Source organism: Cervus canadensis, chromosome 28, assembly GCF_019320065.1.
Source record: "Cervus canadensis isolate Bull #8, Minnesota chromosome 28, ASM1932006v1, whole genome shotgun sequence".
NCBI classification, from domain to species: Eukaryota; Metazoa; Chordata; class Mammalia; order Artiodactyla; family Cervidae; genus Cervus; species Cervus canadensis.
Genome location: NC_057413.1, coordinates 3,600,273 through 3,613,578, shown reverse-complemented (window position 1 = coordinate 3,613,578; position 13,306 = coordinate 3,600,273). Strand labels below are relative to the sequence as shown.

General features: G+C 48.7%; 1 protein-coding gene and 1 long non-coding RNA gene across 2 annotated transcripts in view; both read left to right on the top strand.

Moving 5' to 3' along the window:
• Window positions 1-13,306, top strand: part of LOC122429338 — a 42,990-nt gene that overhangs the window by 16,606 nt on the left and 13,078 nt on the right. The window contains exon 2 of the long non-coding RNA XR_006265955.1: window positions 6,963-7,173. This is a non-coding gene — a long non-coding RNA (uncharacterized LOC122429338). The remainder of the gene's footprint in view (window positions 1-6,962; window positions 7,174-13,306) is intronic.
• On the top strand, window positions 9,356-11,487 carry LOC122429336 (translation initiation factor IF-2-like). The gene is made up of 2 exons (XM_043449564.1): window positions 9,356-9,413; window positions 9,570-11,487. Exon 2 carries the CDS (start codon window positions 10,026-10,028, stop codon window positions 10,668-10,670), a length of 645 nt encoding a protein of 214 aa, XP_043305499.1. The 5' UTR covers window positions 9,356-9,413; window positions 9,570-10,025; the 3' UTR covers window positions 10,671-11,487.

The following is a 13,306-nucleotide window of genomic DNA, read 5'->3' as shown; positions in this document are numbered from 1 at the left end:
AATAATGAAGGAAATAATAAAGAACAGAAATAGAAAATAGGACAATAGAACTAATCTATGAAAGAGAATACTGGTTCTTTGAAAAAAAAAATCAATGAAATTGAAAAACGTCTAGCAAGATTGACAAAAATAGAAAGAGTGAAGACACCCAGCACCAACACCAGGAATAAAACAGAGAATATTGCTCCAGATCCTTCAACCATTTGAAAGACAACAAATGAGTATTATGAACAATTTTATGCTGGAAAATTTGAAAACTTGAAAGAAATGCACAATTTCCTCGAAAAGAATGAACCACCAAAGCTCAGGCAAGAAAAAATAGATAACTTGAATATACTTATAACCACTAAAAAAGCTGAGTGTTCCAAATTTTCTGGCATATTGAGTGCAGCACTTTCACAGCATCATCTTTTAGGATTTGAAATAGTTCAACTGGAATTCCATCACCTCCACTAGCTTTGTTCATAGTGATGCTTCCTAAGGCCCACTTGACTTTGCATTCCAGGATGTCTGGGTCTAGGTGAGTGATCACACCATTGTGATTATCTGGATCATGAAGATATTTTTTGTACTGTTCTTCTGTGTATTCTTGCCACCTCTTCTTAATATCTTCTGCTTCTGTTAATGCCATACCATTTCTGTCCTTTATTGTGCTCAACTTTACATGAAATGTTCCCTTGGTATCTCTAATTTCCTTGAAAGAGATGGGAATACCAGACCACATGACTTGCTTCCTGAGAAATCTGTATACAGGTCAAGAAGCGACTGTTAGAACTGGACATGTTACAACAGACTGGTTCCAAATAGGGAAAGGAGTACGGCAAGGCTGTATATTGTTACCCTGCTTATTTAACTTGTATGCAGAGTACATCATGAGAAATGCTGGGCTGGAAGAAGCACACGCTGGAATCAAGATTGCCAGGAGAAATATCAATAACCTCAGACATGCAGATGACACCACCCTTATGGCAGAAAGTGAAGAGGAACTAAAAAGCCTCTTGATGAAAGTGAAAGAGGAGAGTGAAAAAGTTGGCTTAAAGCTCAACATTCAGAAAACCAAGACCATGGCATCTGGTCCCATCACTTCATGGCAAATAGATGGGGCAACAATGGAAACAGTGGCTGACTTTATTTTGGGGGGCTCCAAAATCACTGCAGATAGTGACTGCAGCCACGAAATTAAAAGACGCTTGCTCCTTGGAAGAAAAGTTATGACCAACCTAGACAGCATATTAAAAAGCAGAGACATTACTTTGCCAACAAAGGTCTATCTAGTCAAAGCTATGGTTTTTCCAGTGGTCATGTATGGATGTGAGAGTGGGACTATAAAGAAAGCTGAGTGCAAAAGAATTGATGCTTTTGAACTGTGGTGTTGGAGAAGACTCTTGAGAGTCCCTTGGACTCCAAGGAGATCCAACCTGTCCATCCTGAAGGAGATCAGTCCTGGGTGTTCATTGGAAGGACTGATGCTGAAGCTGAAACTCCAATACTTTGGCCACCTGATGTGAAGAGCTGACTCATTTGAAAAGACCCTGATGCTGGGCAAGATTGAAGGCGGGAGGAAAAGGGGAAAACAGAGGAGCAGGTGGTTGGATGGCATCACTGAATCAATGGAGATGTGTTTGAGTAAGCTCCGGGAGTTGGTGATGGACAGGGAGGCCTGGCTCACTGCAGTCCATGGGATTGCAAAGAGTCAGACACGACTGAGCAACTGAATTGAACTGATTAAAGAAACTGAATTTGCCATAAAAACTATTCTGAAAAAGAATGCGTGTGTACTGTGGTAAGCTGCTTCAGCCGTGTCTGACTGTACTCAAAATGCAACAGTCAAAAAACCCCAAACAACCCAATTAGAAAATGGGCATAAGACAAGAAGAGTTACTTCACCAAAGAGGATTTACAATTACTGAGTGTTAGGCGCTCAGTCATGTCCGACTCTTTGCAAACCCATTGACTGTAGTCCATGGGATTCTCCAGGCAAGAATACTGGAGTGGGTTGCCACTTCCTTCTCCAGGTGATTAGATAGGAAGCACATGAAAATGGTCAACATCAGTAGCCAGCAGCACGAACAACACTGCACTATCGGTCACGGCAACTTCATTTAAGGGCTAAATCTTAAATCAACCCAGATGTTCTTCATAGGTGAATGGTTTAAGCAGGCTAGTGCATGCAAACTGTGACTTGGATAAATCTCCAGGGAATTATACTGAGCAAAAACAAAAAACAAAAAACAAAAAACCCAGTAGTCAAAATATACATACTATATTATTCCATTCATATCATATTCTTTGAAATGACAAAATTTTAGAAATGCAGGGCAGATTATCCGTTGCTGGAGGCTTGGGAGTGAGTTGGTTTGGTTATAAAAAGGCCCGGTGTCTTGACTGGTTGTGGATTTCTGAATCTACAGGTGATAAAATTGCATAGAGACAGACACACACAGGAGTACCAGTAAAACTGGGGAAATCTAAATAGGATCAGTAGGTTGTATTAAAGTCAATATCCTGGTTGCTATATTGTCCTACAGTTTAGAAAAACGTCACCGTTAGGGAGACTCCGTTAGCACATGTGAAGCACCAACATTACTTCTCAGCCGCGTGTGAATCTGCACTTATCTCAATAAAAACGTCAAAAGGAGGAGGAGGAGGAGGAGACCTAACCCTCCCGGGAGGAACGATGTTTGGGAGGCCCTAACGAGACTCCTGCGTCTCCTAGGGCAGAGGGCGCCCAGGGCTCCTCGGCTCTGGGACCAGGGGCCGCCCGCCTGCCTCTCTCGGGAGGTGCCTCGCTGCCAACTTCCCACGCCCAGATGACACCCTGTGGCCAATAGTAGGTTCAGTTCCTTTCCCAAAGCCAGTGAACGTTAAACAGATGACTATTCCTCTTCACTTGGCATCGTCACATCATCACTGCTTTCTAAACATCTGCGGAAGGAGGAAATAAACAGTTTGATAAATCCTGTGGAATTTACCAGAAATCTTCAGGGACTAAGCCCTCTGGCGCGGGCAGATGCCAGCAGGGAGCCCCCTAGTGGCCATCAGGCTGCTCTGCAGCTTCTCGCCGGGCTCCTGGCTATGGTTTTTCCAGTGGTCTGGTACGGATGCGAGAGTTGGACCATAAAGAAAGCTGAGCGCCGAGGAATTGATGCTTTTGAACTGTGGTGTTGGAGAAGCCTCTTGAGAGTCCCTTGGACTGCAGGAAGATCCAACCAGTCCATCCTAAAGGAGATCGGTCCTGAATATTCATTGGAAGGACTGATGTTGAAGCTGAAACTCCAAAACTTTGGCCACCTGATGTGAAGAGCTGACTCATTGGGAAAGACCTTGTTGCTGGGAATGATTGAAGGCAGAAGGAGAAGGGGACGACGGAGGATGAGATGGTTGGATGGCATCACTGACTCAACTCATTATCGACATGAGTTTGAGTAAACTCCGGGAGTTGGTGATAGACAGGGAGGCCTGGCGTGCTGCAATTCATGGGGTCGTAGAGAGTCGGACACGACTGAGCACAGAGCATGCGTGAGTCAAGAGGCAGGTTTCCTGGGCTTCCCTCTGCACGGACATCGTGAGGCTGGAGCCTGCTCTGTTCTTTGGCACCTGGTCTGTGCGTGCTGGGCACTGACAGACCCTGGGCTCCAGGGTATAAGCTTCCTCAGTCGGGGGACCAGCGTGGGAATGAGAAGCCATGCAGCTATGCTCTTCGTGGGAGTGTCTCTTCACCAAGCTGCATGGTGGCAATCCACTCAGCCTTGGAGAGGGGCGCCCAGGGAGGCAGGCTGAAGTCCCCGAGCAATGCCACATCTGTTGGACATATGGCAGAGTTCACTGTTGCCAGAAAACAATGCACCCGGAAGGACTTGGCGGAGCAGATGGGGTGAGTTGGGGCCCTTTGGTATCCAGGGTCAAGCAAAGGATACCAGTGCAGAAAAGAACTGCTGGTGCTTTCTGTTCCAGAAAATCATCCGAGGGCCTCTGGAGAGGCTTCGCCATCCTGTCTATCCATTCTGGTACACGCTGGGACAGTCATCTCAGGATGCTATTTTGGCCCTGGGAAGCCAGATGGACCCAGCACAGGATGGCGAGCTGGAGGTGTTGGAGGGGAGCGGATGAGTCATTCAGTGTTTCCTCAGGAATAGTCAGGAGCGCTCACATCGAGGAGCCCTCCCTCAGAGCTGGTGTTTTTCTAACAGCTTGGGGCGTAGCTGGCTGTGTCTGGTGCTATGTGTGTGGGCCCCAGTCTGCTGTTATGATGCTGAATGAATCATAATTAGTGTACTATAAATTGGAAGTGGAGACCAAATAGCCCATGAACTTTAATGCAAAAGTCTGGAATTACTTTTTTTTCCCCCTTAGTCACCATGCGGTGCATCACATCCCCATGACTTGTTTATTTTATAACCCAAAATTTGTACCTTTCAACCCCCTTTCCCCATTTCACCCACACCCCATCTCCTGGAATTACATTAAAAAAATTTTTTTTAAACAAGATTTCCACTCCTGCCCTGACCCTCCACGAGCTCCCACAAGGATGAAACTGCACTCCATAAGGGAAGCGCTCAGTAGAACCAGGTTCTACCATGGATTCTGCAGAAGTTAAAAAAAAAAATCCAAAAGAAACAGGTGAGCCACGGGTTCTGCAATCAGACTGTTAGAATGTAGTTGAGATGAAGCATCAAGGAACAAGTTAGCTAAAAATACAGGGGCGTGGAAATTTGAAGTATGTTGTTGGGTATTTGTTGAGATGCTGTTTTACAGAATTTGTTGAGCATTCCTTTCTCGCAGCAGTTTTTTCCTCTGTTGGGGGAAACAAACATATATCTCTCCCTCATTTCAGTCTGATGTTGTGCTTGGCTCAACACACTGAACTCAGCAGGCTTTGAATTAATGTTATTGATTGATTGATTGAAATGTTTGACTCAGTCTAAACAGTCTAACCCCCCGTATTCTGTTTCCTTGGTGGGCTGTCAGCTAGAACACCAGGGATGCTCCTTTATGGGCCCAGCTCCTGCCCTGGTGAGGTAATGTCACACAGACCCAAGATTCATCAGGTGACCACCTGCCTCCTCCTCCTCCTCCTCCTGGGACCACCTTAAAGAAAGTCATCCTAGGAGCCTCGGTGGGGCGGGGTGGGGGTGGAGTGCGTAGACCCATTGCTCCCATTAGAATTATGCTTTAATTACACGGGGTGATGGATTTATGATGGTGGATTAGAAAGTGGTTTCTATAAACAGCGTATCAAAAGAACATTGTGTCAGATAGACTGGACTATGTTTCAGTGACACATGCACGCTGAAATCTCAAGGGGGTAAAAACAGTAACAGCTTATTTCTCAACCACTTAAGGGGCACTGGATGATGGGTGACTCTCAGGGTACCCACTCTCCCCGGGTTGACTCAGCAACCCAGGATGCTGCCGCCACCTCAGAACGCTCTTCTCAACAATCACCAAGGCTGGGGACAGAGGGCTGGCCAGTTGAAGCCTGGTTCCTAAGTACTTTCGTTTAGAAGGGACTCGAATCACTCCCAAGCATGGCCTATTGGCCAGAATGTCACACGGACCTACCTGATTATAAGAGGTGGACATTTGGTGAGCGGTAAATGTCACACTCCAGATACAATTTAGCGTCAAAGAATTAACATAGATTTCAAAGTTACCTAATTAACAATCTTGTCATGGCAAGGTAGTCTGAAACAGAATGCTGCATATTTGTAACCTCAGTTGCTCACCCAAAGTACAATTAAGCTGATATGAATTTATGGTAAAGAATATTAGCTAAACATAATAATTAGTTCCTGCCCAGTCAGCTTTCCTTCCATAAATAAATCATGCCACTCAGGGCTGTCAAGCATTGCTTAACTCTGACAGTAATTGCATTTTCTTTTCATTATTACCATAAATTTGTGTGTACAATGCATACTCTATGAGAAGTGAAGGGTTGGGGGTGGGGAGGTTTCTTTATATACGAAATCAAAAAGATGCTAAATTTTGTTTTTAAAAGGAAAACAAAGGATCTAATTCCCAAGAGCTTATCACCCCAAAGGACAGTGTCATTGCCTCATCCTCTAGATCCTCATTTCCTGTTCTAACTATTCAGTTGCTTCCTTGAGGACAAAGCTTCAAACATACACATGACCATCTTGTACTGCTACATCTTGATTTTCTCTCCAAGATTTGTTTTTATGTGTTGAATTTCTACCATGGGGGGATGAAGATTTGGAGCTCAAATTCACACCTGCCTATTTTACATGCCCCATCATCCCAATAAAATTATATATCATTTATTTTATAAATTTATATTATTCTGACCACAGACATGTAATTCACAGCTGAACCTCGTCAAGCACCGTGATTATATTTCCTTTATTGTAGAACTTTTTGCTTCTCCTGGAGTTTATAGTTGACGTATTTTTACATTGTTATTGCTCTCTTAGTTTTCCCTGTCGCTATCAATAAGACTATTGTGTCACTATCAATAAGACTCTCAGGCTCTGGAGAGTCCCTTGGATTGCAAGATCAAACCAGTCAATCCTTAAAGAAATCAACCCTGAATATTTATTGAAAGGATTGTGGCTGAAGCTGAAACTCCAGTACTTTGGCCACCTGATGCTAAGAGCCAACTCATTGAAAAAGATCCTGACGCTGGGAAAGATTGAGGGCAGGAGGAGAAGCGGGTGGCAGAAGGCGAGATGGCTGGATGGCATCACTGACTGAATGGACACGAATTTGAGCAAACTCTGGGAGATGTGAAGGACAGGAAGCCTGGTGTCCTGCCGTCCATGGGGTCTCAGAGAGTTGGACACGACTTATCGACTGAACAACAACGGCATCAGTAATTCATTCCCGTTCAGCCAAAGACTTCCCTCCCGGTACATTCCACCACATCTGCCAGTTTCAGCATCTAGAAGAGATTCTATAGGAAACCTCTGTGCCTTAGTCTACCTTCCTTTCCTTCTCACCTGCAGGACTGGAAGCTTGCAAACTACCTTTTTCAGACTCCATTACCAGCTGAATGCTACTTAAGTCTGCCAGCTGGAGGCATCCGCAGAAGCTAGGAGTGAGAAGATCAAGGCCGTTATGTTTCTGACAGGCCCTGTCTCACGCCAGCTCAGTGATGGTGGAGGCTGCCTGCCTGCTGCCGGGTGCCAACGACCGCAACACGACCTGCATCTCCAGGTGGGCAGGCTCTGGTCTGGGGTGGCCTGAGCTTGACGTGGGCTCTTGGGGCTGCTGAAGAGCATCGCAGGTGAGTGGAGTGGGCTCGCCTGAGGTCTGGCTCCTGCAGAGTGGGGCAGCAGCTTTCTGCAGCTCTGGATTTCAGGACCCGCCACTCTCCTGTTTTGCTGTTCTGGCCTTTATAACAATCTGGCAACCTAACTCCCCATAGCAAATCTCCAGCCTTTCAAAATACCTAACGTGATTTCTGTTTTCTATTTTGGACACTGAAGGATACAGCCAGGGCCAAGCCTGCGGTCCCGAGACCTTGTGATAAGAAAGAAAGAAACAAAATATAGAAGTGACTAGGTTATTGACTGGCTCAGTAATAAATCTCTTCAGACCAGTGCCATCCAATGAACATACAACACGAGCTACATTTGCATATTTTTCTAGCAACTACACGTCACAAGGCCTCCCGAGGTGGTGCTAGAGACAAAGAACCTGACTGCCAGTGCAGGAGATGTAAGAGAGGCCCAGGGCTCCACCTCCGGGTCGGGAAGGTCTCACTCCAGTCTTCTTGCCTGGGAAATCCCAAGGACAGAGGAGCCTGGCGGGCTGCAGTCCACGGGCTCGCAAAGGGTTGGATGTGACTGAGCGACTAAACAAGGCTTTGCTTTGGATGACTCAGCTTCAAGCCCCCGTGGCCGATATGCCAACCCCTAAACAGTCTAACAGGCGGTGCTCTCGTGGTTCAAAGCTCCGATCAGGACTCCTCCCGCCATAGGTTCCTCATCCCTGAATTGTGAGGAATGGGGCAGGGTCCAGAGGACTGTGTCCACTGGACCTGTCCCATGTTGGCTTTAACACCCTTGAACATCCTAGTCACTTTTATACAAGGGCTCCCACATGATCATTTTGCGCTGAGCCTTTCAAATCATGTAGCTGATTTTGCCTCTGACTTATGTGGTTGCTATGTTTCTACCTTTTAATCATGTATCTTTCTGCCTTTTTGTTCAACTTTCTGGGGCCTCCCTAGAGTGTGATCTGAACTCTTCCTTTGAATATGTCATTGTTTCAATCATATCTTTTAATTTCCAAGAGGCTTTTTTTCCCCTTTCTTCCTAACATTCCTTTTCTTGTGGCATACCTTTCTCAGGTATGTAATATCTTTTTTTCCCCATGCACCTGAGGATATTATTGATAGTTTCTTAAAGTTTCCTTCAGCTTCTTGATTTTTTTCTCTTTTGAGTTATTTTTCCTTCCTGTTTTGTTTGGGCTTAGTATTTTCATGTTAGAGGTAAAAAAGTAGGTATTTGGTTTGGAAAAAGACAAAGGACTCCCCCCGCCCTCCCCGCCCCCCCCCCCCGGGCTCCCACCTTGACATACAGGAGAAAGAGAAGATAAGAGATGATACAAACATTTTAAAGGCAAAAGAGCAACATGGAGGAGGCTCCCATGTGGGGAACTTCATCTCTGGAAGTTGGGAGAATTTGTTTTTCACACGGTGAAGTATTGTACGGGCAAGGGCTGAAGATCAGAAGGAAACATTTGGTGCGTCTGCACTGCAGGAACCAACAGATGTTGAGAGCACTCAACTGCAGGGAGCACTCCCAAGGCCAATCACCTAAATTTGCCTCCAGCCAATCAGTCCCCAGAAGGGTGACCTTCTCATTGAATGAAAGTGAAAGTCGATCAGTCTTGTCAGACTCTTTGGAGACCCCCTTGGACTATACAGTCCACGAAATTCTCCAGGCCAGAATACTAGAATGGGTAGCCTATCCCTTCTCCAGTATATCTTCCCAACCCAGGGTAGAACCCGGGTCTCCCACATTGCAGGCGGATTCTTCACCAGCTGAGCCACAAGGGAAGCCCAAGAATGCTGGAGTGGGTACCCTATCCCTTCTGCAGCGGATCTTCCTGACCCAGGAATCGAACTGGGTTCTCCTGCCTTACAGATGGATTCTTTATCAACTGAGCTACCAGGGAAGCTATCAAGGAAGACCTTCTCCTTGAGCCTTGGCCGAATCGGGTGCCAGACATGAAGCAGCTGAGGATGTCAGCTGGGGTTCTGGTCAGGGGCAAAGACAGGAAAAACAGAGGGAGGGGTCAGAATGCGCTGGAGGGAGACCCTGCCCCCAGCGTTTCAGGAAGTGAGCGGTGTGCCCTGCAGTCCTGGGAGAAGGAAGAAGCTGGCTGGGGTCAAGGGACCAGGATTCCCTGTGGTCTTCTCTCCTCTCTGCCCATTACCCCAACCCCAGGTGACACCCTCAGCTGCTTCCTTGACTGCTACCCGATTCGGCCCAGGCCCGACGAGAAGGTCACCACGCGGGGGACTGACGGGCCTGCGCCTGGGAGACGAGCGGGCTTCGGAGCTGTGAGTCAAGGTTGGTTTTTCATTTCTCCGTCCCTTTCAGTTTCAAATCCAGCAGCCCTAGAAGAGACTGCAGTCAAAGAGGGAAGTTTCAGTGGCGATATATATAACCTGGGTCTTACGGCGAAGCCTCTGGCACGGTGCCTCTTTTACAAGACTGCGGTAAGAACTCCGGGCGACGCGGGCCCTGCCGCAGAGCCCGCTCCAGAGCAAACGCGGACCCTGACGTCACCCCGCCGTTCTCCGGGCAAGGCCCGCACCTGCTGACCACGAGCACCAGATGGCGGTGTTGGCCCGCGAGCCAGCGCCCTGCGGGCCCGGAGGGCCGGGCGAGCCTGACCTGAATCCCAAACATCCCGGATCGCTGCCGCGGATTCCACCGCGAAACGGCGGAGACACGCGGCGCATGCCACCGAGGCCAGGGCGTCGCATCCCACGGCGCTGCGCGGCCCGCAGCAGACCAGCAGTGTAAAGGGTGACTTTAGGAAACGACTTAGAAATGCCGAGTCTGGGGGGCAGCGAGCCCTGCGGACGGTCCCTCCCCGCAGCCCCGACGTGGAGCCGGCCCGCAGCGCGCGGGGGAGGCCGGCGCCGGGGGCCCACGCAGCGGCTGTCCGCGCGGTGCGCAGATGGTAGGAGCCGCGGCGGCCTCCGGAAACCTGCGGCGCTGGACCCTCGCCACCCCGGCCCCGGGGGCTGCCCCACCCGCCGGGCTCCGGCCACCCCCGCGCCTGGAGGGGCCGTGCGCTCGGGCTGCGCAGCAGCTGCGGGAGCTGGTGGCCAGCGAACAGGCCCTGGTCGGGGGCCCAGTTACACAGTCGAGGGTCGTGGGACGCAGGGAGCGCTTCCCATGGTCCTTTGGAGAAGAAACTGTCGGGTGGGCCTATACCTCCCCGCCCTCTCCCCCACCCTGAGCATCGCAGGGCGCGGCCCTCCAGCCCCGGCCTCTGCTCCGCGCCTATCTGGGCCGCGGATGAGCGGAGGCCGAGGAGGCATTTCTCATCGCAGTTCACTTGGCTGCGGGTCTGAAGGCGTCCCGGGTGGGGCGGGGTGGGGGGGCGCTGGGACCTCGACTGCAGGTCCTCGACCCCAGACCCGGCTGCGCCAGGGGCCGCCGCTCCCCGCCCCGCCGCGCTGCTGCTGACCCGGGAGAGCCGCTGCGTGGCCTGGTCCCTTTCCTCCTCTGATGTCCCGGCACAGCTGGGGGCCGGGCTTCCTGGAGCGGGGCGGCCGGGGGGCAGGCGGCCGGGGAGGGTGGGCAGCGGCTCGGGGAGCGGGGCGCCTGTCAGTTGAGTCGCGATGGCGGCAAGCGCACCCCAAGTGCACCCCGAGCTCGGCCTGGGGTCGCACCGTGGCGCTGCGGGCGCTGCGGGCTGCAGGCGAGACCGGACCGCAAAGCAGGGGCCGGTCAGGTGGACGACAGTGTGCGAAGATGCTAGCACAGGCCAGCTAAGTGGGCTGCGAGGGGCTTGGGGGTCCAGGGGAGAGGCGGTGGGGTGCGTGGGAACGGAAGGAGGTGGAGGCAAGGGGCCGGATGAAGGGGTCTCACCTGGAGGTGGGGCCGGGGAGAACGCAGCAGATGCTCCTCAGACCCCCTGACGAGCAGGTAGACCCACTGTAGGCATGGGGCCGGTGTTTCCTGAAGCCCTCCCCAGCCGCCTATTACATAAAAACACAGATATATACGGAGAAATCACTAGCCAGAGAACATCACGGTTTTTGAGGGGAAAAGTTCTGTCCAGGATTGGTTTTTTTTTTTTTTTGCCATATGAATATTTTTTACATAATTGTGTATTAAACATGCATACATACATAGCATACATGGTGTATGGTAAAAAATTTTTTTATTGTACTTAGATATTTAAAAACAAGATTTCTAATTATAAAAACTTGTATGTACATGTTTTGGAAAATAAGGAAGTAAGTGAAGACAAAAATAAAAATCCCCCAGACTCCAAGCACATTATAATCCTTTTCGTATGATTTCTTAAAATATTTTTACTGTGCATGCCTCATTTAGTTGAGACCATATGATATGAGTTTTTAGACATGGTCAATATACAAACATTTATGGAAGGCAATGTGGAAAGCGTTGCCTAATCTCAAGATAGGTGGCATCTCAGGGGCTTGAGGGTTCCATTGAGCTCCCCCTTGAGCTCACACTTGAGGTGAGAGAGTGTGGAGCTCACACTCCAAAGGCATCTCCCCTCCCCACCCCCACACGCAAATGTCCTCCTTTCCATTTATCCCAACTTCCCATCCTGTTTGTGGGAGGGCTCCAGTTGTGAAATTCCTTATTATCCACCCACTCGGAAAATCTATGCAGCCATTGCCTTGTAACTGATACCATTCTTTTTGGTGTCTTGCTGGAAACATTAATTAATTTTAACACCTGTTACAAAGGAACAAAAATCAGACTCACCTAAGCGTTTTCCTCTGACACATTAAATGCAAAAAGAATATGGAGCAACATCTACAGAATCTTTAGGAGAAGGTGTTTGTGAACCAAGAATTTTGTTCTGTGTCAAATTATCTTTCACGTTTAAAGCCAACAGAAAGACATTTCCATTAAGTAAGAAAATACGCCACCTGGTACATTTCTTGGGGGAAAAAAAGAATCCTTGCGGGGGATTTCCATTTGTGGCAGTGAAGAAGTATTTTATATCAGGATAACCTGTGTGGGGAGGAACTGCGAAGCTGGATAAAATAAAATGTAAAGTAGCCTGAGAGCCTCCGAGAGTCAAGGTTGCCAGGATTGGAAGGGCCAAGCGGTTAGGAGAGAGCCCTTTCTCTCAAGCTGCTGCTCTCCCCTTGGAGTATCTGCTGACTCAGGCCCTGTGACCATGGGTGTGGAAACGGACAGAAAGTGGCAGCTTGAGGCTTGCCACAGGCAGGATGGTCGGTGTTCAGAATGCAAAGCTGCTGGGACTTGAAGGGCCATTAACGCAGAGAAAGCAGAACCAAAGGGAGTGGACATTGAGTCGGCATGCAGTTTCTCCTCAAGGTGTTTCCTCATTTCTGCGGACAAAATTGAGACTAGCTCCACAGATGCAGATTCCCAGCAGATTCCCTCCAGGTCTCTTCATAATGAACAGTATTACGTGAGAACTCAGTAACTCCGTTGTGTCTGACTTTGCAGCTGCAACCATGGACTGTAGCCCACCAGGCTCCTCTGTCCATGGGATTCTCCAGGCAAGAATACTGCAGTGGGTTGCCATTTCCTTCTCCGGGGAATCTTCCCAACCCAGGGATCGAACCCACATCTCCTGTGTCTCCAGCGTTGGCAGGCATATTCTCTACCACTGAGCCACCTGGGAAGCCAAATGATTAGGAAGCTAGAAATCGTTATTCTGATACAGTGGATCTACCAGAAATCTTCCACAAATGCAGTATGGAATGGTGAAATATTAGAAGTTTCCTTCAACATCATGTTTTACACAGTACTGCATATTGTAACCGCTTCTGTTTAACATCGTTCTAGAGATCCTGACTGGTCCAGGAAAAGGAGTGGGGAGAGGGGAAGAGAGAGGGGCAGGAGATGGCAAGACGAGAAGAGATGGACAAAAGGAGAAAGAAAACAGAAAACAGGAGGAACCGAAAAGGAGGCAAGAAATGACACGCGCATTATTTTCACATAGTGTAATTTCTTACAGGGTAATCCGAAAAAAAACAACTGTGGACAAATTATGAGATCTGAAAACATGTCAAAAACTGGGTTGATTTAAAATCAGTATAAAGAATCCAGCAGTAAACACCTTGAAGATACATTAAAATGATACT